This window comes from Anas acuta, chromosome Z (assembly GCF_963932015.1).
Source record: "Anas acuta chromosome Z, bAnaAcu1.1, whole genome shotgun sequence".
Taxonomy (NCBI): Eukaryota; Metazoa; Chordata; class Aves; order Anseriformes; family Anatidae; genus Anas; species Anas acuta.
Genome location: NC_089017.1, coordinates 48,398,062 through 48,425,615, shown reverse-complemented (window position 1 = coordinate 48,425,615; position 27,554 = coordinate 48,398,062). Strand labels below are relative to the sequence as shown.

The window sequence follows — 27,554 nt, the reverse complement described above, 5'->3', positions numbered from 1 at the left end:
CCACTTTGTAAACTGGGCGGCGAGAGCAGACCCTCCCTTCTGACCGGTTTTGATGTGTGGAAGTGATTTGCTCCTGCATAACACATGACTACAAGTGAAATGCTTGCTGTAGTTTTATGCTGTCATTGCTGATGCCACTATAAATAAGCAAAATTTTGGAGAGCTGGGTAGGGAGACTAAATCCATAATGAATGTTAAAGGACGACTTTGCAAATGCACAAAAAAAGAAAGAAAAAAAAAGAGGAATGATGACCAAGTGCTAAAACTAGTTTGAGCCAAGCATGTAACTCCTTTTGGCATTGCCTGGGAAAGCTGTCGCTGAACTTTTCATTCCAAGTGGCAGCTGACTGTTCTCTGTACGTATCCAGCACTCTAACTCAAGCACTCGGTGTGATAATGCATCTTCATTGTAGGGAGTCTCCATGGCACATATCTGACTTACTGGTTTAATTACACGGTACTGTTCTTGTTAATTCCTCATTTTCACATCTTTATTTTCTGTTTGAGCTCCTTCTATTATTTTGCCTGTTAGCTTTATGTGCAAACATAGTCCAAAAGTGCGCGAATCCAACTGCACAGGACCTGGCTTATTTACTGTTGTGTGGTAGCTCAACAAGGTGTCAGAATGGTTGCACTCCCTGCTGCCAAATCGCAGTGAGAACTAAACTCAACAATGCTCTACACAGTCTGCTCTGTAAATCTGACAAGCACTCAGGCTGCTCAGAGGCTGGACTCATATGCTGCAGCTGGATCTGAAGTTTTGGACTAACACAGCGTGCTGCATTTACCAGGTCTTCAGCTTTTGCCACCCTGTGGTTCTCAAAACTTGTTTTCACTTGGTGATATCTGTAGGGAGGAACCTGTAATGGGAGAGCTAGCAAACAGCCAAAGAAAAGCAAAAACATGCATGTCACACTGAAGGTGTGAAGATATTCAGCTAGCCTTCTCAGCTGATGGGCTTTTCTAGTGAAGTACAGATGGAAAGTGGTGTCTGACTAAGCCCAGCTGGATCTTTTCGCAGGACAGGTGTGCTTTCAGGTGTGTCTTTCTATGTTAATCCTTTTCTGCCCTTGTCTGTATGTCCGACTTGAATATATCGCTTACATGCAAAATACAAAATGGAAGGAATCTTCACTAAATGATTCTGAGTTCATTTCCGTATTAAATGATGATGGTGAAAAGGCACAGTGAGTATGTCATCCACTGTCTTGCTCTTAATTTTTCAGAGTTTTTGTGGTGAGAGTTTTCTGAATACCTCAGAACTGTCAAATAAGCACTATAACCCAAACTGGAAAGAGCAGCTCTTTAAATGGCAGGTGTGTCACCTCCTGGCTCTTGAATGCAAAAATGTCTTACAATTAAGCAGAGAAAACCAATTAATTGAATTTATAGTCAGTTTTCAATGAAATACAAACCTATAGCTCTCTGCAAACTTGAGCCGATAATTCTATTCTGAACCTGGTTTTGGCACTACAATTTAGGCTCATGATATAAGATTGAATATGGCAGCAAAAGTTCTTCCACTCCATAGTCTTCTTTAGTTCATATATATCCCTTCCTTCTTCTTTCTTTCCCCACCCCAAACAACTTCCACTACTATGGAAAATCTCTCCCTTTTCAATTTAAAAGTAAATTATCTCGTGCACTTATGAAACATTAAAATTTAGCTCGCATTGTAGTAAGAAATACTCTATTCCCTTTGCACACAGAAAAAAAGGTTTTGAATATCCAGTTAAGATTGCACATGAATGCAAGGAACAGTCGAAGAAGCTTCAGTGTTCCTCATAGACTATCTTTGCTATAGTAAATTTCCCCCAAAGATTTGCAAGTAACACTACTAAAGTTCATTTTGAAATGATGAATAAGCAGGCTTCAGTTCCACAGTTCTGTCTGCTTAGGGATGAAAATGTCAAAAGAACAGGACACCATGGGACAAAACTACTAACTCTGACTACCGTGAGCCCTCTGATTACTGAAATTCAGTAATGACAGCATCCAGTCTGGGGTACATCTTTTTTATAGGAGAGATTTCATTGCTTTAGAGAAGCTGAATCCTTGGAAAGGCTGTAGTTTTTTTTTTGTTGTTCTCAATGGAACTAACAAAATCTTTGAAAGTAATTTTCAGACATTAAGGCAGACTCTTGACAATCATTACTAAGGATAGCAATTCTGGGAACCTGCTGAAAAAAAAACAACACTTTTTTTTTTTTTTTTACTAGACAGACAAGCTCAGGCATTTTATGCTTAAGGGTACCTGAAGGTATGTAAATTCCTCTTAGACATAAGATTTATTAGTCAAGCCCCCTCCATGATGACATATATTAATGAAAATCTTTTTTCAGTGGACACATCTATGTTAATTACCATGGACAGCTCACCACTGTGCATGTATGAGGGACACTACCTTACCTTAATTCCATTTAACACATCACTGTCTTTTTTTTATTATTATTATTTTTTACGTCAAGTAAGTATAGAGAACGCCTGCAAATGTTAAAGTCATGACTGTACTTCCATTCAGTCTCCATGCAGTGCAACTGGCTCTATTAAAACAGAATAGCAGACGAGTAAGAAGGTAGAGATTAACGGCCCCTGTACTTTAATGATTTTAAGCTTATCTTCTTCTACCTGTAATTACACTCATGGGACAAAGATTTTTTCCAGTGCTACTATTTATTTATGTTATCTCACTGTAAACACCACTGGAGTAATATAATTGGACAGACTCAATCTATATTATGACAGAATTTCTAATCTACTCCTTTAGAAAGCTGTGCTCCTGAGGAACTGTGCTACTGTGTGCTGATAAGAAATCTGTTGTGGAGCTACCACAGCTACTTCGTGCCTTCGGTAAGTGCTATGCAATTGGTTCTATGCTTGTAGTATGAAGAATGCATATTAAAGGGTGGTCTTACTCATTTTTATATAGATACAAGTTTGCAATGATTTTTTCCTGATCTCAGAATTTCTCCTGCCAGCAGGGACTACAGAAAATTAAAAAACAAAATCAAGAAAACTAACTAATAACATCTTTCCACTCGCATATACATGGAATTTTCAGTGGTATTGGAGATTTGCCACAGCTAGAGAAGGAGTGTTAGGAGTAGCATGTAAGGGCTTTTAAAAGAGCTGAAAAAAACATACTTGTGCTTTTCCCAGGTGATGCTGGCAGGAATATGAAGGAAGGGTTAGTGATTTTCTTTTAACAAACTCTATGCTGTTGGAAGGGTTTAGGCAGTGGTCCTTGTATTTTCTCTCTGGTGGACACGTCGTAGACTTGGTGGCTTTCCCAACACTGGTGCAAGACCTGAAACTCATCCTGGTATACTGGTAGTTATGGGTGTTGCATGTCAGTAGAGGAAGAGGGTGGAAGCTAACAGAGAGATGTAGAAGGGTTTTCTACACGTTGTTCTGAACTCAACTCCTGCTATGTGTTTGTCAAAGAGTCCACCTGTTTTTGACATTATTGTTCCATTCACCTGTTTCTCCCTAATTCTGCTTTTTTAGAGTACTGGAATAACAAAATTATAACTTTGGAAGTGTTGGAGGGCACTGATGAGGACTTTGCAGCAAATGCTTGTTTTTAGTGCTCTCATCTTTCATATAAAATTGCTACCAAGTGCCTACAGCTACTTTGACTGATTTCTAGGCCTAATTTTGAATGCTATACTACATTCTTTAACCCTGAACTGTGAGGAGAACATTCTTGGCATTTTATTGTATATACCATTGCTCATAGTCCGAAGACAAAACTTGATGCTGCTATTCTTGAATGCTCAGGGGATCTGTAGTCTATCCTTCACTGAGATGTTTCAGTGCTACATTTAAATGTTCTTTGCTGAGATTGCTGTTGGGCCACCAGGGGAGCTCACAGACAGCATCTGCAGATCCAAGCACTTTGCAAATGTTTGTAGTTCCATCAGTAAATCCAGACTCCTGCTACTGTTCCTCTTTAGACATAAAAACCAACATAACTCATGATACTTCATATTACATCCATGGACCTACAAACAAATTACTTTGTTTTTTTAGCTAACTACATTTGTACGTGTATTCAAAATGCACTCAGTATTAGATTATCATTTGAATGTGGCATGATTTTCTGAAAAACTAAAATAGTTATTATATGCTATGACTTAAAAAGCTCAAGGAAGTGTTCAAATTAAAGCTCTTTAGAGAAATGCTTCCTATTTCAAAGCAGTGAAATATCATTTCAACCCCACACCAGTCCAAACACGTCATTTCCTTCCAAAATTACAAGTTTAAAACAGTGGTTTGGAAAAAAATGCAGGAAAAAAACAAAACAAAAAAAAAAAAAACAAAAAAAAACCACCACCACAACAGACATTAATTCATCACAGTGCTGTGGGAAGTCTTCCTTTCTGCTTTCCTGATTTAAGCAGTTTCCTTCACTCATCTGAGCCATTCCTGTGATGGTAGCGTTAATGTATAGTTTCTGAACACAACTGTTCAGTTTCCTTGTGCATTCTGGATGACATGACTGACCATGGAGTACACCAAGTCTCTTTTTCTTAGCAGCTGTCCTTGCAGTATTCAGTGAGTTTAAGTGCTGTTTTAAATTATATTTGGAGAAAAAAGGGCTATGTCTGGAACATATAACCATTCTGAAGGTCAGCAAACAGACACTACTTTAGCCAGGTTCGTTTCAGTGCCAGGACAAGGGGCAGTAGGCACACACTGAAGCACAGGAGGTTCCCTCTGAACACCAGGCAGCACTTCTGTGCTTTGCAGGTGCTGAGCACTGGCACAGGTTTCCCAGAGAGATTGTGGACTCTCCTTGGAGATCTTCAAAAGCTGCTTGAACATGGTCCTGGGCAGAAGGCTCTAGGTGGCCCTGCTTACACAGGGAGGTTGGAGCAGATGACCTCCAGAGGTCCCTTCCAACTTCAGCTGTTCTGTGAAAACTAAAAAGTGTTTGGCTAAGCAGCACAAGACATCTAAATGAGGAAAACAGTTCCAATATAAGGGAACTGAATGAGTTCTGCAGTCCTAACACCATCCTGATAACAATCAGTAGACTAAATGGCAAACTAGACAACTTCAAAAACCGCTAAGAACACAACTTAGCCCCAGAAGGTGCATTTGGTCTCGTGTTTCTATCTCAGCTTTTAGAAAAACTAACCTAAAGTAAATTGAAGCAGCACTGACTTGCTTTGTGGATTGCACCAACCCTAATGAAGGAAAATAAATAATACTCCATCATATTAAAATCAGAATCACAAATTGGAATACTTAGTAATACGTTTCCATAAATTGTTCTTTTCAAAACACGATTGAAAGAACTGTTTAGGCACATCACCTGACCAGGTGAGCACAATGGTATAAAGGTAAATTGTATACTAATTAGGGTCCTAAGGGCATTTTAATTCATACAGATATTAATTAGGCTTAAGGGTTTTGTTTGTTTGTTTGTTTTTTCTTAATTCACTGAATTTATGATCTTCAAGCACGCAAAAAGAAGAACAGGGTTATTTCATTTGCACTATGTACTTCTGAGAATTTTACGTTATTGATTTTAGCCCAATAAACAAGCACTTGTAAGATTCCCTATATGAATAATTTAACAGTTAATTATGCTTTTAAGTATACAATTAGGTAACCAGATATGAATTGTATGTAACAGTGCTGTGAATTTCCTGAAACATTCTTCTTTCCTCACGTAAATGTGCCAAAAAAGTCGAATGTATTTTATCTCTTTATAACTTTTTTTTTTTTTCTGAGTGCCATCAGGTAGATTTTGCTTTTAGCCTTTCACTGTTCTTAATCCCGTTAATATTAGGCACCTGTACATAAGCAAAAAAAGTAAGTCAGGCCTACAGGATAGCTGGGGAGGGACTCTAGGAAAAGAGATAACGACTTTAACCTAAAAGTGGGTAGATTTAGATTACATTTTAGGTGGAAATTCTTTACTCAGAGAGTGGTGAGGCACTGGAACAGGTTGCCCAGAGAAGCTTTGTTCCCTTCTTGTGTTGGAGTTGTGACTTCCCATTTCCTTCATTTTAATATTTCCTTTTCACTCTTAAAGAACAGCAAACAACTTCTTGTGCTGGGATAAAATACTTTTTTTTTGGAATCTGGCCTTCTGTAGACATATTTGTGCATTGTACCTCTGCAACGACTTCCTCTTCTGGCAGGGAAAGAAAAAGTATTTTTGCCTGTATGGCAACACAACCTTTTCCAGGCCTTGCACCTCCCATCTCAGATTCTTACTGCATGCAAATGTTCCTGTTCTGTCTTGGCTGCGAAACATACACATCTCCTTGTCCTTTAGCTCGTAGCCTAAGACAATTTGCCTGATAAGAATTCTGGGAATTCAGTGGCCCAGAACAGGATCAGAAACTGAATGCAAGTTCCTGTGAGTCATGGCCTTTTGCCCAGCCTGTTAAGCTACACTGCCTAGTAACCATTAAATATTAATTATCACCTTTGCTGGGAGATGCATAATTATTGGTCATTTGGATAGGTCTCCACCAACAACGAGCTAAGGTAGGAGGGGGGACTTGGTCATTTATATACCTTACAAAGAATGAGCAGGAAGACAGTCTATGTCCCACTGACCCGGCTACGTTTTACAGTCTTTAGTTTACACAGAAATAACAGAGATCTTGTGATCTGAAAGCGCTGACATGTAGGAATGGAACTCTGACCTCCAGCAGTCCTGTCCCCTGCAAAGAACAGAAGAGCACTTACTCCAGCCCGTGAAATGCACAAATCTTAGGCAAGACTGCAGTTCAATTCTTGCACCATGAATATGTAAAATTAAAGGTAATGCTATATAGGGAGATATAAAGAAGAGTAAATCTTGTATAAAAAACAGCTTCAAAGGTCAAAGATGTGCTGTCCTGAACTAAGCATAATTTTTGGATCAGCATTAGTTAATTAATAATCTTATGTATTATTTAAACTCATATAGTCAGTGAGTGCTGCATAAATATCCAAGTTTTCAGAGGAGTACAAGTGACAACACACTACCAAGCAGAGAGCTTAAGATTCTCTAACTACCAATTCTTCCCTTGAAGAATACCTAGTTAATTATTATCATTCATGCAAATAGAGCAAAGCCAGACTGACGACTTTCATTCATTCGAACATGCAAAAACAGAGGTGAACATTCCTGTCACAAAGCTATCCAGGTAAGAGATTTGCCTCCCCTCCCACACCTCTGAACTCAGGATTTGTTTGTTCTTTGCCTGTTTGCCTGTGGCACCTTTGAAAGGTGCCAAACTGCCTCTTTCCAGTTATTTTCCAACAACTGGTGCTGTTTTGCAAGTTTCGCCCTTATTTTGTGCTTCAAAAATTTTGCTTAGAAGGTTGCTACTGGGCCGAAGTTTTTAAAACACGTAGTCTGCAACTGCAGCAAAAGTAATCTTTCCTACTAACCTGGTCTTAGAGTTTAAGATAAGGCATTTGGCTTGTTTTTATCTGTACTTATAAACTACTACATGAGGTTTATCTGTTTCTCAGTGTTATTATTAAAACCGAACATTTTCAAAGTGATTAAATATGAGAGAGAGAGACAAAAAGTATTGTCCTTATTGCTTGTACTAAACCTGAGATAAACCCTGAAAGTATCAGGGGAAAAAAACAAAACAAAACAAAACAAAACAAAAAACAAGAATGATATACCTATTTATTTTTTTCTACAGCAGTTTAAAGTGGCTACACAGCCATGGAACAGGCATCCAGCAAAAGCACAGGGCAGCAAAACACAGTTTACTGTTTAGCACTGCGACTGATGACTAAGGTCTTGGAGAGCCGTCTTGAAAGACATTTTAAAAAAGCAGACTTTCACCTTGTACCAGCAACCTTTCCAAGGCAAGAAGCCTGATTTTTAGGAATGTTCTTTGGTCCTGCAGAAAATGTTTCTTTGGCGGTCATGCCCTAAGACTCTCCAGAAAAAATAACATAGTCTTGCCTTCAAGTGCCTGCCTGTGTGTTGACCAGCATGTTCTGGAGCCTCTGAGCAAAAACAGTCCCCAGAGAACTACCTGATCATTTATTTACATGGTCTGATCATTCCCACAGTGATCTGATGGGCCTTCCTTAACAACAGCTGCTGGCTGAATGTATGATTTCTCTTCAGCCTGCCTATATCACCTCTGGGACTGTTACCTGCCAGTGGCAGTCTTCTTACTCACTGGGACACTGGACTGAGAATCCTCTGGGGAAATACAAATTGAATCAAAGACGATCATAAATCTGTCGCTATTTCTTGAGCTGAACCAAGTGCATTTGAAAAGGAGCTTAATTTGCCTTGGAAATATTAGTTTTACAGCTAGAAGTAAAAGCTGTGGTTGAGATTTCAGTTAGAAATACGTAACTCTGAAAGACTGATTGACTCTCAGAATAACTCCTTAGCATGAGCAGCATTAGTCTATTAGACTAACACTATTAGACAAATACTCTGACTTCCCTGACTCAGTAAACTGTAATATTTTTTCCTCTTCAATTTCAGATGAGCATAATGTTGAAAAAAAAAAGAAAGAAAATGCTTTTAAGCTACATTATTTTGCCCAGATAATCAAAATATACTGAGCTCATCTAGTTTCACCTGATTTTCCTCAAAAGCACTCCAACATTCTGTCTACAGCCTGAAAGTTTGCTAGGCCAGTGCTTAAATAAATGGATTTGGTTGCTGGAACCTTGCTTAAGTTTGCTTCCAGGTACATTTGGCTCCTGGCGATCTAAAGCTGAAAGCATAATGCTTATGCAAGACAGAGAAACATTCATTTCACCTTTTCTATTTTGTTGCTTGATCCTTTCTAAAACTCACCGCATCGACATTTCCAAGTAATTCTGCACAGTAAGATTAATAAATCAAAGCAGTAGGTGCCAAAGTAGTATTATACTATAAGCAATTCAGTTTTTTTTTTCTTCAGACTACTCAAGTCCTGCAGACTAATCGTCTTCACCACATCTATTCAAATCTATACGAAGAACCAATTTCTGGCTTAGGCTTTTGTGTCACCATAAAGGGTCAGAATGCACTGGGGAAGAGCTTCTGGGTATTTTCCTTTGAAAAAAGTCTGGTTTGCTTGCATAGCACTCCTCTCTATTTTGAATCTATGCACAGTAAATGAGCCTATTAGATATTTTTTTTCAAAAATGTGTTAATGCTTAAAAGCAGAACAGTAATGTAGTCATAGCCATTAGAGATCAAGAGATGCTTCTTACAGGCAGAAAAGGTTGCTGATATGAAAGGCAAGTAAGTAACATGAACAGTTTAGCTCAACACCCACAGGTGTTTTAAATCAAATGCTCAGCTTAACTGAGGTGTCTCATTTTTTTTTGTGATTTGTGCAACAAAAATTTAATGACATTTCAGATCATAAACGCAAACCTTGCTCCACCCACATTACTTTTTAGCTGACTTTTCATAATTCAAACACTGAAAAAACTTCAAACACTTGGCCCAAACTGTGTAAAGGGTTCCATCCCACCTTACACTTGCAATCACTATTACAGCAAGACAGGAGTGATGCTAGCACAAAGCTGTGATACACAGTCTGATTTCTGTCCCCAAAATAGCATTTCTGAGATCTCCTTAGCATAGAAAGGCAGGCTTATCCTACTTTTCCCTCTTATGCTTTTCAGATACAAAGCTTCAGATTTTTTGATGGAGACAAAAGGATGCATCAGGACACATTTTTTTTTTTTTTTTGCTTGTGCTGTTTTGCAGAAAACAACTCAGCCAGGAAGAATAGTTACATGTGTCCCAGCAGGGACTGCCTGTTGGGGAATCTGCCAAGAGAATTCCCATTGAACATGTTGCGATGAATGTTTTCTCTCATGGAGAGAGCTTTTGTCAGTTCTATGGCATGATGAAAAGACAGGAAGAAAGGGGGGACTAAGGCCAGCTGGAAAATTGGTAGTTTGTTTGGCTTGAATTGTTCCTTGCTTTCTGTCACTATTTCTCCAGATGAACCAAGTCATTGAATTTAACCTGATCAAATAAGCGGTTAAGGGCTCAAACTGAAAAAAATACTCTTTCTACTCATATGTTCATGGACAATGTGAAAAAACGTAGCCTTTAATATTCCAAACATCAAAATGCAATTAAAAATAACCCAGACTACTTCTCATTGTAATGATATGGACGGCACATTTGTGTGTGCATGTAGCTTTCACCATGATTAAACAGTTGAGGATGTCCCAGTATCAAAGTCAAATACTGTATGGTAGACATGTTCTGTGCAGTATGTTGCTTCATCTGTGTGTTCCTACTAAGAACAGATCTTTTAGCAAGTGATGGGAAACCTCCACTTGAATAAATGGCAAAGACTGTGCTCTGTAAAGCTCTGAGGTATGAGGGGAAGCTGGAAATGTGTTATCCCTGTTCCTACATACCAATGAGCATGGGCAGAGGTGAAAATGGGTCAGCTTGGCAAAAGGGTAGAGAAATCTGTTCAATGACAGCCTGAGGGTTCCTGAATACTGCCTGTGTGCTACCACTGTGGCAGGACAGCATGGTATATCAGCACCAGAATCAGCAGGACAGAGTCTACTCATGTGCACAAGAAAAGGCAGATTTGCTCTTCACCCTCCTGTCTTTGGAGGTGGCAAGAGCACTGGAAGCTCCCAGCTCCCTGCCAGGCTGCACAAAGGTATGGGTGATAACACAGAGCCACAATGGAATTTTCCTTCATTTCCTTCTGGTGAAGCAACTAAATTATTACTGAGCTACAGGCAACACAGTCTAAAAATTCTTGGTTTACTCAGCTGAAAAATGTTTTGCTGGGAACAACGTCCCCTCTATTATTTGCTGTGGATTTATTATGTTGTTCTAAAACGTCAATTAAGCTGTAAACATTGACAGTACCTGCCAAAAATGGAAACCAATAATATCTCATTGTAGAGCTGAGTACTTTACAGCTAGCATGTTCATTTGTCATAGAATTTGGAAAATGTATCTAGAAGAAGAAATTGTTATTTACAAGAAGGAAGCCCTTATTTTCAGGAGGAAAAAAAAAAATGAAGAAAAGGACCTCCTGTCAGCATTTGTCTGTGTTTTACCTTGAGCACATTCTTCCATTAGAAAGGGTTTTTGACCTTTGGCTAAAATGCATCAAAACTGCTGAAAATATATATATGTTATCAAACTAGCTTTTTTCTTAGCTTTTACGACAACTACCATTCTGATTATGCAGCAGCCCAGATACCATACACATTATTCAGTACATCCCAGACATATTACAGAATTATCACTCATATACAAGATCTCTTAACAGATTTTCTAGAGAAATTATATTCTTATATATTAAAAAATACCATCAACCCTCAGGATCAAGCTGCACAGATTATGCGTATGTATTATTATTTTAATATAAATTTATTTGTAAGTAAATTGCTTGAATTTAGAGAAAGGCAGGCAGCATCTGTACAATTAAATACCTAAGCCTATAGTAGAGAAGCCAATTAAATCTTTTTTTTGTGTAGCCTATCAAAAGCAACCATTGGATATTGAACCGCCCACTGGCTTGTAACTATGTAAAACAAGGCCACTACATTTATTTCTTGGCTGTCTGAATTCATTTGGCTGTAAAGAAGTAGGTGGCATTTAAATAGGACTTGCTGTCCTCAAGTACAAGCCTCTCGTTCTCTGAGCTAATTTAGGTAAGACAGGAAATGTTTGTTTTTTGCGTCTTAAAAAAATGAACGTCTTTATTACAGTTTCTAGCATATAGTATTTGGTAAGCTTTAATCATATGCTCTGGAGGTTTTTTTTTGGTTCTGTAACTTCTTTCTTTTCTCTCACCTTTGCATTCTAACAGAGGCTAGATCCAACCTATTTGCGGTCCAGGCACGTCTTGCCTAGCATAACTCTCAGTACATTAGAGTCCACAGTAAGTTTGACGATACAAGTAAAAATAGACATCAATCTTCCTAAATAATTACATTAAAATTATAATTAGCTTTCCTTTATGAGGGAAAGAAACTGTAACAAAGAAATGTACACAGTGGGAGTTAAAAACATTTAATGTAATTGGGATGGATAGGAATCTACTAATATTTTAAAATGTATTTACACTACTAGGCAGGTCATTAAAAGTTTGGACAATCATTCCACACATCTCCAACAAGAATCTCTTCTCTGCCTTATACTGTATTATGATTTATGTACCTGAAGCACTTAAGCACTCTGTTTCAAGCTGAAGTTAAACTCTGGATGGCCTCAGAAATTACATTATGTATTTGAAACAATACTTGGGACATTTTTGAAGATTTTTGCTGTAGCTACATACACATAGTTAAGAATTTTTTCAATTTGCTGACAGAAGGGATCTGTTAAAATCTAGAAAAAAGTTCATAAGCAGGATAGACAACCTAAGGAGACAGAAAATACTTTATAATGAGCTTCTTCCTTTAGGGGTGCCCATCACATTACACACTTACAGACTGTTGGCAATGTATTCCTTTGTTTATCAACCATATTCCTAGTTGGGCTCATAAGCTTATTGAGCTTTCTCACCACACTTTAGCTGAATGTTACCAACCACAAATACATTTAAATATTCTTCCTAAGAACAACAACAAAAAAGTGTGAAGTTTACCCAGGGAAAGATGACTCACATCACTGTAGTCTAAACTTAATTGTTAACATCATTAAAATATATCAAAAGAATACTGTGCCAGTGAGTGACTTCAAGTTTGAGGAAACTGAAGAGTATGGCTTCTGTCTCTAGATGCTGAAGGAGTTAAAAAACAGCTTCAGCTTTTGGGTTAGCACAAGCTTTGACATTTTATTGTAATGTCATACCTGACATCAAAAAGCTTTGTCATCATAGCTATTCAGTAAGTTTTTCCATCAGCTCTCTTAACTGAGACACAACTTGCACCACAGAAGAACTTGTCAAACCTCAAACTTATACTTTTGCTGGTAGCAGCTTTACAGGTTATTGTCTATATTGGTGGTTTTGCTTCATGATTTTTTTTTCACACTCTCTTCACAACCATGCCAGCAAAGATTCTGAACAGGGGTCAAGTCTGAAAATACGTTAATTAGAGTCGTCAAGAAGATAAGGTTTATATTATCAAAAATAAAAGCATTTCCATTTTCACTTCTGCAGAACTTAGGGGACTTCCACTTCACTGTGATGTGCAGGTGAATTCTGTTACCTGGACATGTTAATTAAGAGCTTTTAATAGCAGCGATGGTGTATCTGGAATTCCAAAGACACAAGAAAAGCAAAATTTTTAGGGGGATGAAATATTTTGCAAAAAGCAAAAGTGCTATTGAGCAGGAACCCTTCTTTGTTAAAATGAGACAAATGATCCAATACTCGCACAATTTAGGTACTGGAATAAGGTGCTTTTGAAAAACCTAAACAGCACTAATTCACACTTTGATTTGCTTAGTTAACTCTGATAATCAGGCTCAAAAATTATTCATTTAACTAAGTAACTGCAGTCAATTCTTTGCTTCTTTTATAATTAAGTCAAAATACTGAAAATATTTTGGAATACCAGACCAGCCAAGGGCTCTAGCAATGGTGTCAGAATAGTGTTGCAGAGACCCCGGCTGTTTATTGTATTGTGAGAGGCTGGGCATGGGAGGTTCTTCCTTCCTAGATTCTGTGTATTGTTCACAGCATCGCATACTCTCTTCTTCCAGGTCAATACGAGGCATTCCTTATCTACCTGTACTAATATATATGCATCCACTTTTGACAATCTTCTCTCTTTCCACTGTGAACCAGATGACAAGACTTGCCACTTGGCATAGTATTTTTGACATTTTCCACCTTCCTGCTCCTTTCTGTATTTTTAAAGTGTTTAAGGTCAGGCATTTTTATGTGACATTGTTTGGCCTCTCAGTCACATCCCTCCCTACCCTCAAATGACATATGAAAGCACTAAGCTAATTTCAACTTAATTTGACAATCAAGCAAAAATGCAGAGATCTGAGCTAGCCAAAAACAGTTGTGTTCGGAAGGGCAACAGATACCAAAAGCACCTCCATCTGGAGAAGACAAATTTTCCCATCCTTTATGTATCAGAAAATGAAATGCAGAAGACCCATAGGAAGAAAAAAAAAATTAGTTCTGCAGCCCACAGAGTGAAGTACTTGGTATATGTTATTCCCTGGAGAGCAAAGCTAGGTAAACTATGATTTTAAAACCTGAAAATAGTAACGTGTAGCACTCTTCTGAGATGGTGACAGACTTCATCATGCAGCATGGTCCACAGGTTGCCAAAGCAGTATTTCTAAGGAGCTGTTTGTTAATTAATGAGGCTGCATATCAAAGCAGCCTACAATTCAACATGTTTATGTTACATAGCAATTAATAACATAAGGCACAACTTCTAACCATCAGCAGTTTGTGCATATTTTTTTTTGCCTGAGACTAAGGATTAATGCTGCCTAGGAAACTCTGCTTTATGAGTTCTACTACCAAAATCCATCTCCTGTGCACCGAGGACATCTGCAGTGGCATACCACTATATCACATGTGAATTCCACATCAATGCCTACAGAAATGCTATTAAAAAGTCCACAGCCTACCTCATTACTGTATGTTTTACTATATGCCTGTTTCACTCCATCAAGTGCTGCCTCTGATGACAGAAACCTCTATAATGCAGCATCTGGAACAGCTGTTGTACAACAAGATAACTATTTTAACTCCTCTTTTCCTTGGTAAAACAAATTGGATTTGATCTAAGGCAAACATAAGGGTTTACAGGAAAGGACTCAATTTGCAGATTTTGTGTTATATGCCTGGTCACTGTAGTCCTGTGTCGGGATGATGCCTCCTTAAATGCTTCCTTAAAAGGTGACAAACTCATCATTATGCATCTGTGCTAAAAACAAACAAACAAACAAAAAAATAAGCAAACAACAACAAAAAAACACTTCACAGGTTGCAATCTAACGGGTATTGTTTTCACACTGCAGGAACAGATACGTGAAGTAAACACCGGGACAATGGAAAGACCACTTGAGGCTACCAGGATGGAAAAAAACACTTCCTGCTTTCTCATGGAAAGAAAGACTCGTGTGAAGACCAGTAGGAAAGAGATTGTGCTAGCCAAGCTGAGGAAGAGCTGCTCCTGCTCTCCAAGGAAACTGAAGAACTTCGTCATGGACTTCCTTCCAGTTTTACGATGGCTCCCCAAGTACCAGTGCAAAGAGTACATCTGGGGGGACGTTATGTCTGGGTTAGTGATTGGGATCATCCTGGTGCCCCAAGCAATTGCGTACTCACTCCTGGCCGGTCTGAAGCCCATTTACAGTCTTTACACATCATTCTTTGCCAACATCATCTACTTCTTGATGGGCACATCCCGTCACGTCTCCGTGGGCATCTTCAGCCTGATAAGCCTAATGGTAGGACAAGTTGTGGACAGAGAACTTATCCTGGCTGGGTTCGACTTGAATGATGATGCCCCACCAGTCTTGGGTGACGGCTCCCTGCAGAGTGACGGCCAGCCCAACACAACTGCCTTCAACCTGACCGCGGCGGGGATGAGTGCCACGTGTGGCAAGGAGTGTTATGCTATCGGCATTGCCACAGCCCTGACTTTTGTGGCTGGAGTCTACCAGGTAAGTGGGTGCTGACATCCAGAGGCAAGGTATGAAAGTCCTAAAGCTCTCTTGCATGACCTAGGCGTTGGTTTAACTCTCCTTCGATGAGAGATACAGCATCATTTCCTTCAAATGATCTTGGACTGTCTTCTCCAGGAAGCCTAACTGAGTAACCAGCTCACATAAACATGAAAACATGACATAGGCAGCTGTAGTAGCTAAAAGCAAGTACAAGTCAAACAACAGTCTTCTGCAAGTCTGATAACACTGTCTCAACACTCTACTGGTTGTTGGCCATGAATCCAAAACAGATCTCATCATGAGGGAAGTTCTGAGGTACCTGTGTACTTCAGCAATGAAGAAATAGAGAAACTAGAACAGAGGTCTTAGCTGTTGTCACTCAAGTCCTGTTCATAAAGCAATGGCTGTAAGTTGTAATTGTAATTGCTGCTAGCCAGGAGAAAAAGAAAACTCATATTAACAGAAGCACTTCTGGATCCACTGCTCTTTTGCATGGGAAATAAAATTGAGACAAGTCACTTTAGTGGAGTTCTTTCAGACCAACAATAAAGTTAGGGAACTCCTCGTTCATCTCTTGGGTTTGCACACACAACAGCAAAAGGAATCATATTTTATAAGTAGACTAGAAATAGAAGGGTAGTTCCTGTTTTAAGATTCAAGCAGCCAAATGTTATCTCCCTCCAGCTACTTAACTCCCATCTGTAAATAATTGTTTGCAGTACCATTTACAGCTTACCTCTTTTTTTTTATTTTTTTCCCCCCCGTGTTTCTCCAGGTTCTAATGGGAGTCTTTCGTCTGGGCTTTGTATCTATGTACCTGTCCGAGTCTGTGCTAGACGGCTTTGCAACTGGTGCCTCCCTGACCATTTTAACAGCTCAAGTGAAGTATCTGATCGGAATAAAAATCCCACGTAGCCAAGGGCACGGCATGCTTGTAATTACTTGGATTAATATTTTCCGGAACATTTCTCAGGCTAACATTTGCGATGTCATCACAAGTGCCATTTGCATTGTAGTGCTGGTCGCTGCTAAAGAACTGGGAGATCGGTACAAGCATAAGCTGAAGTTCCCTCTGCCCACAGAGCTTGTGGTTATTGTTGTGGCAACGCTGGTGTCACACTACGGAAACTTAAATGAAGTTTATGGATCCAGTGTTTCTGGAGCTATTCCGACGGGATTTATCGCCCCCGAGGTCCCACGTTTCAACTTAATGCTCCGTGTTGCTGTAGATGCTTTACCTCTTGCTGTGGTCAGCTTTGTCTTCACCGTCTCCCTTTCTGAAATGTGTGCAAAGAAATACGCTTACACCATCCGGGCCAACCAGGAGATGTTCGCCGTGGGGTTCTGCAACATCATCCCTTCTTTCTTCCACTCTTTCGCAACTAGCGCGGCTCTGGCGAAAACTCTCGTCAAGACATCTACCGGCTGCCAGACTCAGGTCTCCGGGGTGATCAGTGCCATGGTGGTTTTGCTGGTGCTGCTCTTCTTGGCCCCTCTCTTCTACTCCTTGCAGAAGTGCGTCCTGGCTTGCATCATCATTGTCAGCCTCCGAGGAGCCCTGAGGAAATTCCGCGATGTGCCAGCACGGTACCACGCGAACAAGGTGGACACGGTGGTTTGGGTGGTGACTATGGCTGCCTCTGCCTTGGTCAGCACAGAAGTAGGGCTGCTGGTTGGTATTGTCTTCTCCATGATTTGCATCATTGTTCGGACACAGCGGCCACGGGCAGCCCTGCTCGCTCAAATCCAAGACACCAGCTTCTATGAGGATGACTTGGAATATGAAAACCTCTCCTCCATTCCAAAGGTCAAAATATTCAGATTTGAGGCACCACTTTACTATGCAAACAGGAACTATTTCCTAAAGTCTCTGTACAGACTGACTGGCTTAGACCCTAACCTAGAAGTGGCTAGAAGGAAGAAATATGAGAAGAAGGAAAAGCAGCATGTGAAAAAGGAAGATCACACAACTGCTAATGGACTGGGCGGCGGAGACACCACCCTGCAGCTAGTTCCTAAGCAAATCGATTTCCAGACTCTTATTGTAGATTGCTCTTGCATCTCATTTTTGGACACCACTGGAGTTAATACTCTAAAGGAAATTCTGAAAGACTACAAGGAGTTAAACATTTCTGTTCTTCTGGCTTGCTGCAATCCCGCAGTGATAGACTCCCTGAAAAGAGGAGGCTACTTTGGGAAAGATTGTGGAAGCATGCAGGAAATGCTCTTCTACAGCATACACAACGCCGTGCAGTTTGCACAAGACCAAAAGCTTGCAGAAGATTGTTCTGTTTAATCCCGTGTTTCCCCTGATGATACACTTCACAAGTGACAGATGGGGAGGGGCAGTTTGCAATAGTTAAATTATCAGACATGCTGTGGTCCGTGTAAAGCAACGGGCCTACAAATCATTTTTTCCTGAAGAGTTCTGTGGTTTGCTAGACGCTACATAGAACAGTCATTGGGGATATTGTCCAGGACCAGGCTGGAACAGATTGGATCACTATCTGCATCTTCACTTCAGCATGCAGGTGATGTGAAGGTGCTGTGAAGTCAATCTTCAGGGCACCTTGGGACTGATTTCCTCCCTTTGTCCTCACCGTGTGTGACCAAATGTATGTACCATGAGACTGTTGCGCTGGGAAGTCTGCCCAGTGCCAGCTGCCTCTCCCAGTGGCTAATGGCTGGGTTTATTAAGAGGGATGAGCCATCTTCAAAAAAATGCAATGAATCTATCATCTTGGACACATAACAGTGTACGTGGCTTGCAAGGCCCTGCCTCTTCACTCATTCCAGACATGCTCCGATGCAACTGCTACTGTTTGCATACAAATAACATCTATAAAATATTGTGGGATGTGTTATATCTCTCCTCGTCGCTTTGATTGCACGGGCTTAATGACACAACCTGCCACACGAGAAGAAACCATGATTCACCACAAATTCCTCTCAAAACCATCTCCTCCAAAACAAACTCCTGGAGTCATCTGTATTATTAATTTCAGTGTGGGGTAATTAGTTACTAAAAGTTTTGATACCTTTAATAATGCAGAAAAAAAAACATGACCCTGATGAACAATTTTGTTGTTACTAGTAGAACAGGATAAATGTGATTAATAAAACAGAATGGCTTTGACTGACAATCATACGGTTACTGTAGTAGTAGTACTATCCTGTCAAAATGTGTTGCCTCTGTTGGGTAGATTCAGCTTTAATACAAGGATGAATAAGGATCACTGAATATAAACCCCAGTACTGTGCCACAGCATGACATGTTCCCACTACAACTGCCTGCATGGGTGCGAGGGCAGGAGAAGAAAACAAGAGGGTAGGGTGGGAAGGTAAGTCTGATCTGCCAAGGAGAGGAGCGATGCATTGCACAAAAATAATCACATAAAAAAAAAAAAAAAGATCACACAAAAAAGCTTGTCTTCTCTGATGCAATGGTAATGAAGTTTTACAGTAGCACACCTGGGCCAAGTGAAGTGAACAATGCTTTGCAAGCTGTGTATCCCCATATGCTAGAAAAATCTCACCACTGTTTGTACATAATACACTTTTTTTTCTCCCTACCATGTTAGTCTTTGATTAGAGGTCCAATAACCCATGTTTTACTGAAATGGGTTACTTTTTAATAATAATTTGCATTAACAGCTGTTCGTTCTGCATTGTGTCAAATGATACCCTTGGAGTCAGTTTTCTTGTTTTATATACATGCTCTCTCTTCACAAATACGCACACACCTAGATTTTGACTGCATCACTGTTGGTACTTAGTATTCTAGCATATGGCATTGGCAGAATACCCTCTCTTACATCTAAGCTCATAATTACCTGCATAAAAGTTAGGTCAGGTGCCCTAACTTTTTCTTCTTAGTCATGGCTGGTTCACACATGGAACAACGCATGGAAGGAAACTGTCACAGCTGTGCCTTGTACACTTAGCAGACTCTAGGAATAAGGTCTATATATGCTGAAGCCATTTCTCTGCTGTGTCATTTAAAAAAAATTGCTGAGCCAACACATCATGTGATTTGCTTATTTCAACTTTTCGGGTCACTGAGTGAAAGAACGCTCAAACCGAGGTTCTCCAGGTGCCCCAGAGCCTTTCTGGCTCTCAGGAACAAATATTTCATTAAAGGAAAAGCAATGCATTCCCAAAAGACAAAATAAAAAATGTCTTCACAGGGATTGAGAACAGCACAGAATTTGGTAGGTGACTCAACGCTGACATTCTTATGTGCTCATTACAAAACTGCGTATCAGCTGCACAGTTAGCAGTGCCAGGGCAGTAAAACCTGACAGAAATGCCTATCGAGAGATTACAGGATTGACCACTGGCAGTGTTTTGATGCCATAAAACAATTTAATTCCATAATTCTTTAAAGTGCTGACTTGGTACGACAAGCTTATTTCTATCATAAAAGCAAATGAGCAGAGCCCAAGGACAAAGTGCTGCTTTGTGTCTGGTTTTCTTTGTAACAATTCTTTGATCAGGGAGTACCCCTTCTAAAGTCTTGCCAGGACCTCACATGAGGAAGTGGGTTCACAGGAATTACTGTAAACAATTAGTATCCATACAGACACTCTTAGGCTGCTGTGACAAGCATCACAGCATCCAGTGCTGGAAGTCAACCTAAATTGCTTCAGTCCAAAACCCTTTTATCTTTATGGGTCAAACTACCAACTAGGAACAAAAGGAAAAAATACCTTTAACTCTAGATTAATCTTAAAAAAAAAAAAAAAAAAGAGCAACTCGTAAGGAAGGTGTATCCTTGCAACAGTTTTTGAAGAAAAATGAACAGAAGCTGCCCTGGCAGTCTTTCTTACCCATCAGACTGAGAAATTTAGTCAAGAGTCTCTTTTATTTTTTTTAATCCTACTTATTGTAGGAAAAAAACAGCAAAGCAGGGAAACTATTCTATGCATAACAGAGGGGATGAGCTTTTAGTCTTTTGCTAGGAGGGACCTACCAACCACGAGAAACCAAAAGAACCACTGTCTGTTTCAGTTTCATTGACAGTTCTGGCTCACAATCAAGTTGTGTTGGACAACATCAAACACAGCAGGGAAACAGCTTTCAGCCTTCTCATGTAGGGACACTGGGAGGTTGTGAACTATTTCTGAGTATGCAAAAGGTAACTAAAAACGTACACCTTTTGTTCTGGCAGGTTAATGTTTGCTATACTACGTTACACCAAGATTATGTGTATGACGACTGAAAATGTTAAAAACTGCTGATTCTCTTCTCTCCTGTGGTACCAGGAATTATGTACTGGGACTTGGGAGAGGAGCTGGGGATAGTCTTGTAATTACAAATAGGTTAATGTTAATTTTGAAATAAAATTGTTATATGTCTATTAGAAAACATTATATCCATTGTGTACATTAACTATATTTTTTGTCCACTGTGGTGCCTTGCATACATAATGTATCCAACAAATTTTAGTACTGCTACACAACAATAAAAAAGGGACCTTAACTTGGGGACAGTCTGGGTCCCATGGAGCTGGGCATAGAGTTGGGAGCGTTTACCTTAAGCTCTCCTGTTGATGCGTGCAGGATGGCCAGACTATGTGGCCACCAAAATAGCTACATTTTTGGCACTGGTAAATAACAACCTTGGAATTGTCCAGTCCATGGAAGAAACCTTGGGTTCCCCATTACCCTGAATCCTGTGTGGCATGACCTGGAGACAAATGTGTGCTTTTGGTTGGAAAATAAAACTAGCAGTTCTTTGAAAACAGCCTGACTCGTGGTATCCTTTCACGGGTGGTAAAGTAACAGGATAACGTGCAATAAAGTGGAAGATAAGAGGCAGGCCTGGTGTCCTAGAAAAGGGTTAAAATACAGGGATGCATTCAGTATCGAGTCATTTATTATTAGAAGGCATAATGAGGAAGATGATTACAGAAGTGAAAAAGGAAAAAGTAGAAGTCTTCTAAGTGGACACGTCTACTTTTGGGGAGGAACATTTTAGGCACCTTTTTGCAGTACCACTGGGAAGAAAAGCAACGCATGTTACTGGCAGCCTTCCACAGTTGTGATACCTCCCAGCCCACTGTTTTCCATACGGAAGGTACTTCAGTCATGTCCCTACCATCATCTTTCAAAAAGTCCTCTCTTCTCACCAACCTCACACCATAATACAGCTTTGCTGTCACAGGGTTCTTACTCAAAACCTCTCTACATCCTTCTGGAAGTCAATGGTTCAGAAAAAGAACTGCACATGCACAGAGCTCTTCCCATCCAAACCTATGTACACCCTAATACCTAGGAGGAAAACCTCTCCTGTTCCTAGTGCACACTCTGAAACCCACTACTGCTCTGCTCATGTCCCTTTTTTCAGAGTCTGAGCTTTCCTTCATCTTGTTGCTTCTCCATGCTTATGACTGGTAAATTCTCATTTTCCCGTGCAAGGTACAGATGTAATAGTGACATGGGTTGTCATGATAAATATGGCCAGCTCAGCAACAGCCTAAGGCTGAAATTTAAGAGCTATTATTGCTTTGAATGTCATTGTTTTTTTGTTGGTGGTTTTTGTTTTGCTTTGTTTTGTTTTGTTTTTCCCCACGGTTTGTATTTCCTCCTAGACCAATCAATCCTGTTCTAGGCATCTTCCCCTGCCACCCCACCTGCCTCATTCCCCCCAGGGACATAAAATCATAGAAAAATATTATGGCTTGGGCTGGAAGGAACCTTAAAGAACGTTTAACACAACCCAGCCGTGGTCTGGGACATCTTTCACTACATCAAGCTGCTCAGAGCCGTGTACTCAACCTGACTTTGAACACTTCCAATGCAAGTGAACTACAGTTCCATTACTCCTTGTCCCATCACTACAATCCCCATCAAGGAGTCCCTTCTGTAAGCCCATTAGGTACTGGAAGGCTGCTATAAGGTCTGCCCAGAGCCTTCTCTTCTCCAGGCTGAATGACCCCAGCTCTCTCAGCCTTTCTTCACAGGAGAGGTGCTCCAGTCCTCAGGTCAGCCTTGTGGCCTTCCTCTGGACATACTCTAACAAAGCTACATCCTTCTTGTGCTGGAGGCCCCAGTGCCTGGCTGCACCCCCAGAGGTGGGGTCTCACAAGAGCAGAATAGAGAGGGACAATCACCTCCCTCAACCTGCTGCTCGTGCTTCTTTTGATGCAGCCCAGAATAAAGTTGGAATTCTGGGCTGCAAGCGCATGCTGAGAGTTCATGTCGAGCTCATTATACACCAGTGCCCCCTGGTCCTCCTCAGGGCTGCTCTCAATCCATCATCACCCAGTCTGTACTGTTCCTGGTGATTGCCCCAGCCCAGGTGCAGCACCTTGTGCTTGGCCTTGCTGAACTCCATGAGGCTCCCACACAGGCCCACTTTTCAAACCTGTCGAGATCCATCTGGATGGCATCCTTTCCCTCTAGTGTATCAACTGCACAACTCCACTTGATGTCAGCCTCACACTTGATGAAGGTGCACTCGGTCTGTGCCATTAAGAAAGGTATTAAATAGTATCAGTCCTCGCCTGGACCCTTGACAGACACTGCTTACTACAGGTTTCCAGGAGGATCTATGTTCCATGACCTGACTTGGTCAATAGGTTCCAGCATCCTCATTACCTTTTTCAAAAATGTGTGTGATATTCCCTTCTCTACAGCCAATGTGGACTTTTCCAGACTGCCATGACTTTTCAAATACGATGGGGCAACTTAGCAACTACATCAGCCAATTCCCTCCGGGCCCTGAAAAGCATCAGGTGCCACAGACTTGTCTCTGTTCAGGTTTATCAGGTGGCCTCAAACCTGATCTTCGCTTACAATGGGAGGGACTTCATTCCCCCAGTCCCTGGCTTGGGGTTCCAGGACTTGAGAGATTTGGGAGAAGCGACTGTCAGTGAAAAGTGAGGCAAAAAATTGTCAAGGACCTCAGCCTTCTCCACCTTGGTTGTCACTACTTCTCCTGCCTTATTTATCATGGTGGGTGACACATTTTCATTAGTGTTCCCTTTCTGAGCAATGTATTGATATGAGTTAAACAGGACTTGAAAAACAAGGAATTCCAATATTGTCCTCTTAATGGTGCTATGTATTTGTCTGCCCTTGAATTAGAAATTCCATTTTGTATATGAATCCTTTAGAAAGTGGGAAGGGAACTGGTATGAAAAGCCACAGTGTTTTAGTTGTCATTACCTGCCACTAGATGCAGTGCATAGGTAGGTTGAGGAGATACATGTAAAAAGAAATTCCCAAGGGGAAGGACACTGGAAGTAGTAATAACATAGTGGCAGCTTTTATTTGGAACTCTCCAAAAATCAGGTTTGTTTTAATCTTTGTGGGACTTGTTTGCTGTCTCCCAAACTAAAGGACAGAAATGTAAGCTACGTTTCTAGCACTGTTGATAGAATGGCTAACTGCTAGCCAATTACACACTTCTCAACAAAAGCCTTGCTCAGGACAGCATTGCCACTTGAAGTGCTTTGGTAAGGAATGCACTGAATTTACGTCTATCATCATATTCTGCTCTGTTCCCAGCTTTCCCCAAAAGATATAGCTACCTGTAAAGGGAGTGTTAACACTGTGACCTGAATATTAAAACCAGAGTTACAGCCAGAGGGAGCTCTAGGTACATATGCAGAGCCAGGCTGTAGGCTGAAACTGCTCTGAAAGTCTGGCTGCTCCCAGTTCCTCCTCTCAGTACTGAGTAGCTGAAGGTGTTACTGTGGTAACACCAGACTCTGAAAGAATGGCAGTGATAAACCTAGTGTGTCCTGAAAACAGCAGGAGTAACTGTTGACTGAAATCTGGGTGAGTTCCCTCCATAATACTAGGCATAAATGTCCTGGCTGCAAAGCAGAAAACTTCCTTGCTTAAAGAAGCATTGGGGGCTCCTCTACAGTCCTGTTTTCAAGTCTGTGCCAAGCAGGACTTTAGAAAGGATGAATACAGATAAGAAATACTGTCCTATAACCTTAAAGTGTGTAATGGTCGATGAGACACACTTCTGCTGGCCTGAGGCCTCCCTGGAGGTCATGTCACAGCTGAGAATCAAGCCCCTGTGGGCTTGGAATGGCTGCAGTGGAGATGTGGAATGATTGCAGCGTGTCACCTGAGATGGTCTTGGTAAAGCCTGAAGAGTGCACCCACAGGGCTCTTCAGATGAAAAGAAGCCTCAATCTGCCCCTTAACCAGTTGTTAGGATGCAATGCATGAAAGCTAGCCATGACTTCCTTCATCTCATACACTCCCAAATTGATTCCCCTCCACTGGCCGTTACCTGACTTCCAGGAAAGCAAAAACTTACCCAGCGTGCAGTTACCCTGTAAGATCTACCAGTGTGAGCACCCACTGGGCACTTAACGAGACAAGTGTTCTTCTTGAATTTTGACATTAATTGTTTGCTTACCCGACAGCAACCAATTCCAGTAACCAGTGAATTCGAACTTGTTCAATGCCGCCATGAGGAACAGAAGAAATGTATGCCAGGTTCAACTCTTGATCTTTGCTCAGGTCAAAGCGATCAGCACGGCTGTGAGGTAAAGGAGGGCTTTGGGAAAAGAAGGACAGAGAAGAGGAAACGTATTACAAAATCAGCTAGCAGTTCCACTGCATATCCAGAGGTTAGAAGCAGAATTATACTTTCCAAGCCTCTACATTCTTCAGCAATGCTCAAACCTCCCTAGCATACAAGGCACTTAAAAATTATTTCCTTGGGATTGCTGCAAGTCACACAAGACTGAGAAATTACTGATTTCACTCTTACTAAAAATGCTCCAGCCATTTTGGTGGTTTCGATTGTTCCAGTGGATAAGGACAATGTTAACCACTGGATTTTGAAGCAGTGCCTTATGACTCCACTAAGATTCAAACTTGGACCAATGCACTGTTTCAGTGGCAAACTAGACAGAAATCAAGGCATAAAGCATTCACATGCTGTGTCCATGCTGAATAAGCATGCTGAAATTCACGCCCTGCTGGAGAGAAACCCCAGGACCACGACAAGATAGCACAGAATGCTGGAAAAAGTGAGTTTTTGTTACTGCTGGTACCGGTATGTGCCCTTTCCTCTTCTGAGTTTGGGAATCTCAAGCCTTGCAGTCTCTCAGGTTTTAGTGTCTGCTGCTCCCCAAGCTCCACATGTGACAAGCTCTCTGAAACTGTGATGCAGAAAGAAGCTTTAACCGCTGGGCCCCAGTTCTGTCACAGTGGGACCTTTCAAGGGAGCTGGGATCCTACAGCCAGAGATCTACCATATTTGGACCATGTGTTACACTATAATTGAATAGCTGCTGACCAGAGGCCTCTGCTTCTGCTGCTCAGCATCTTCTGTGACATCTTTCTCCCTCTTGTAGTCTGATGAAATTTCATTAATGCAATGAAAAGCATGGATATTTCTTGGACTGAAGTTTAAATGAGAAAAACATACTATTTAAGGCAGTATTTCATGAATGTTTCTTAACCTTGCAAGAAGAAATTAAAGACACAAGTGAAACAGCAAAAGAAAAAAATGCAGAAAGCCCTAATATTTGTCTTCACCAGAATGTATTTCAATTAGTGCACTCTAGGTGCTTTTAGGGCCTGCTGTGTTTCTTCTCTAATATTTTTTTTCAAGTTTTCTCAGAGTTCCTTCATGTGCTATATTAAAATTTCTGTCCTAGGCACATGCTGCTGATTCCACCCCTGCTGTGACTTTTTATCCTTCACCTATTAATTAATCCACTGTATGGCTGAGTGAAGGGGGTCATAATTAGCTTAAAATAAGATAACAACACAGCTGAGGAACATGCTGTCTCTTGACTTGCAGCCTGCTAGAAACCTTCACGCTTCTGGAGGGCTGCTCAGGCTCGCTTGGTTGAGCCAGACAGGCCTTTCTGAGAGGCAAAGCACTGTCGGGAGGAGTGGTGGGGCTGGGATTTGTCCACAGTCCCCCGACCGTGATGAACTGGCCTCGCTGAGCACATCGGGGTGATGATCCACACTGAAAATGCTTGCAGGGAGAGCAAACTCCTAGAGCTGTCAGGCGATGAAGCTTTGTCGGGTCCTGTTTAGGGGCTGTGACAGTGTAAGGGCTGAAAAGGAAGGGGTGTAAGCTCAGGGTATCACTGTGTGTGCCTTTTTGGGGGCAGGAGGAAGGACTTTGAGTGTTGGAGGGGCCCTGAAACAAAGGCGCAGGACAGAGAGGGGCTGTCGAGTGGCCCCATTTGGCAACATCCCGCTTACTTTAACTGGCCCCACGTCCAGCTCTGCTCATATAACACACTCCAGGCTACACCACAACCCCCAGCACACCGCCGGGCCCTTCACCCCACAGCAGCAAGCCCGGACCCCTCCATGGCACCCCGGGGCACGCTGCCCTTCAGGCGGGCTGCTGGCCAGCGGCTCCCACCCTCGCTGCTTGGTCGCCCGCCGCCGTGCACAGCCCCCTGCCCTGAGAGGACCATGGCAGGCTTACCAAAAACCCGTGCTCCGCCAAAAGTGCTGCAGGGGCCGCCCGGCTCGCCGGACATCCACCGACACCATGAAGGCGGCGGAGCCCGCGCCGAGGTGCACGATGAGCCAGGGCAGCAGCCGCATGGCGGCACGGGGGGCCGGGGTGAGCCAAATCGAGCCGAAACGAGACAAATCGAGCCGAAATGAGCCAAATCGAGCCAAGCTCAGGGCACAACACCAGCACCCACACCGCCACCGGCGCCCTTTATAAACGCAGCACGGACGCGACGCCGGGTGCCCGCCCCCGGCGGCCGTGTGAGGCGCCGGCTGTGGTGTCACCGCTTCGGCGGGCGGGGCCGGGGTCTTTTGGGTCGAAACGGCTGTGTTTGAGACCTCACAACTTGTGTTTTTTGTTGTAGTTCTGGCGGCTGTGAGGCGCTTCCCTCAAGTGGTGGCGCGTCCCGCGGCGCTTACCCCTGTGTGCCCCAGGAGGGGAATGCACCCCCACGCCGCCACCACATGGGATAGACCTTCAGAAAAACGAACAAACTAGCATAATTGAAACTGTGTCACTTTTT

General features: G+C 41.6%; 2 protein-coding genes across 6 annotated transcripts in view; one reads left to right on the top strand and one right to left on the bottom strand.

The window, feature by feature from the left end:
- IDUA (alpha-L-iduronidase) overlaps window positions 1–27,263 on the bottom strand; it is a 45,940-nt gene extending 18,677 nt beyond the window's left edge. The window contains exons 1-2 of one of the 3 annotated variants that reach the window (XM_068666737.1): window positions 26,999–27,263; window positions 24,953–25,093 (exon numbers count right to left, since the gene is read on the bottom strand). In XM_068666737.1, the coding sequence (XP_068522838.1) occupies window positions 24,953–25,093; window positions 26,999–27,120 (263 nt within the window). In that variant the 5' untranslated portion in view covers window positions 27,121–27,263. Of the gene's footprint in view, window positions 1–24,952; window positions 25,094–26,998 lie in introns of those variants that run through there. The other 2 variants (XM_068666740.1, XM_068666738.1) reach the window with 2 other exon arrangements.
- SLC26A1 (solute carrier family 26 member 1) lies at window positions 2,759–21,313 on the top strand. 3 transcript variants are annotated; one of them, XM_068666735.1, is made up of 3 exons: window positions 2,759–2,850; window positions 14,918–15,565; window positions 16,344–21,313. In XM_068666735.1, exons 2-3 carry the CDS (start codon window positions 14,948–14,950, stop codon window positions 17,862–17,864), a joined length of 2,139 nt encoding a protein of 712 aa, XP_068522836.1. In that variant the 5' UTR covers window positions 2,759–2,850; window positions 14,918–14,947; the 3' UTR covers window positions 17,865–21,313. The 3 variants fall into 3 exon arrangements, with proteins under 3 accessions (XP_068522836.1, XP_068522835.1, XP_068522837.1); XM_068666734.1 differs by lacking the exon at window positions 2,759–2,850 and adding an exon at window positions 6,932–7,154; XM_068666736.1 differs by lacking the exon at window positions 2,759–2,850 and adding an exon at window positions 11,521–11,634.
- Window positions 27,264–27,554: the final 291 nt, after the last annotated feature.

What these genes read in the sequence shown, in the direction of transcription:
- SLC26A1 (XM_068666735.1), top strand. Translation starts at nt 14,948, where the DNA reads ATGGAAAGACCACTTGAGGCTACCAGGATGGAAAAAAACACTTCCTGC. An exon ending in TTGTGGCTGGAGTCTACCAG is followed by an intron (nt 15,566 to 16,343) that starts GTAAGTGGGTGC and finishes GTGTTTCTCCAG; the next exon opens with GTTCTAATGGGAGTCTTTCG.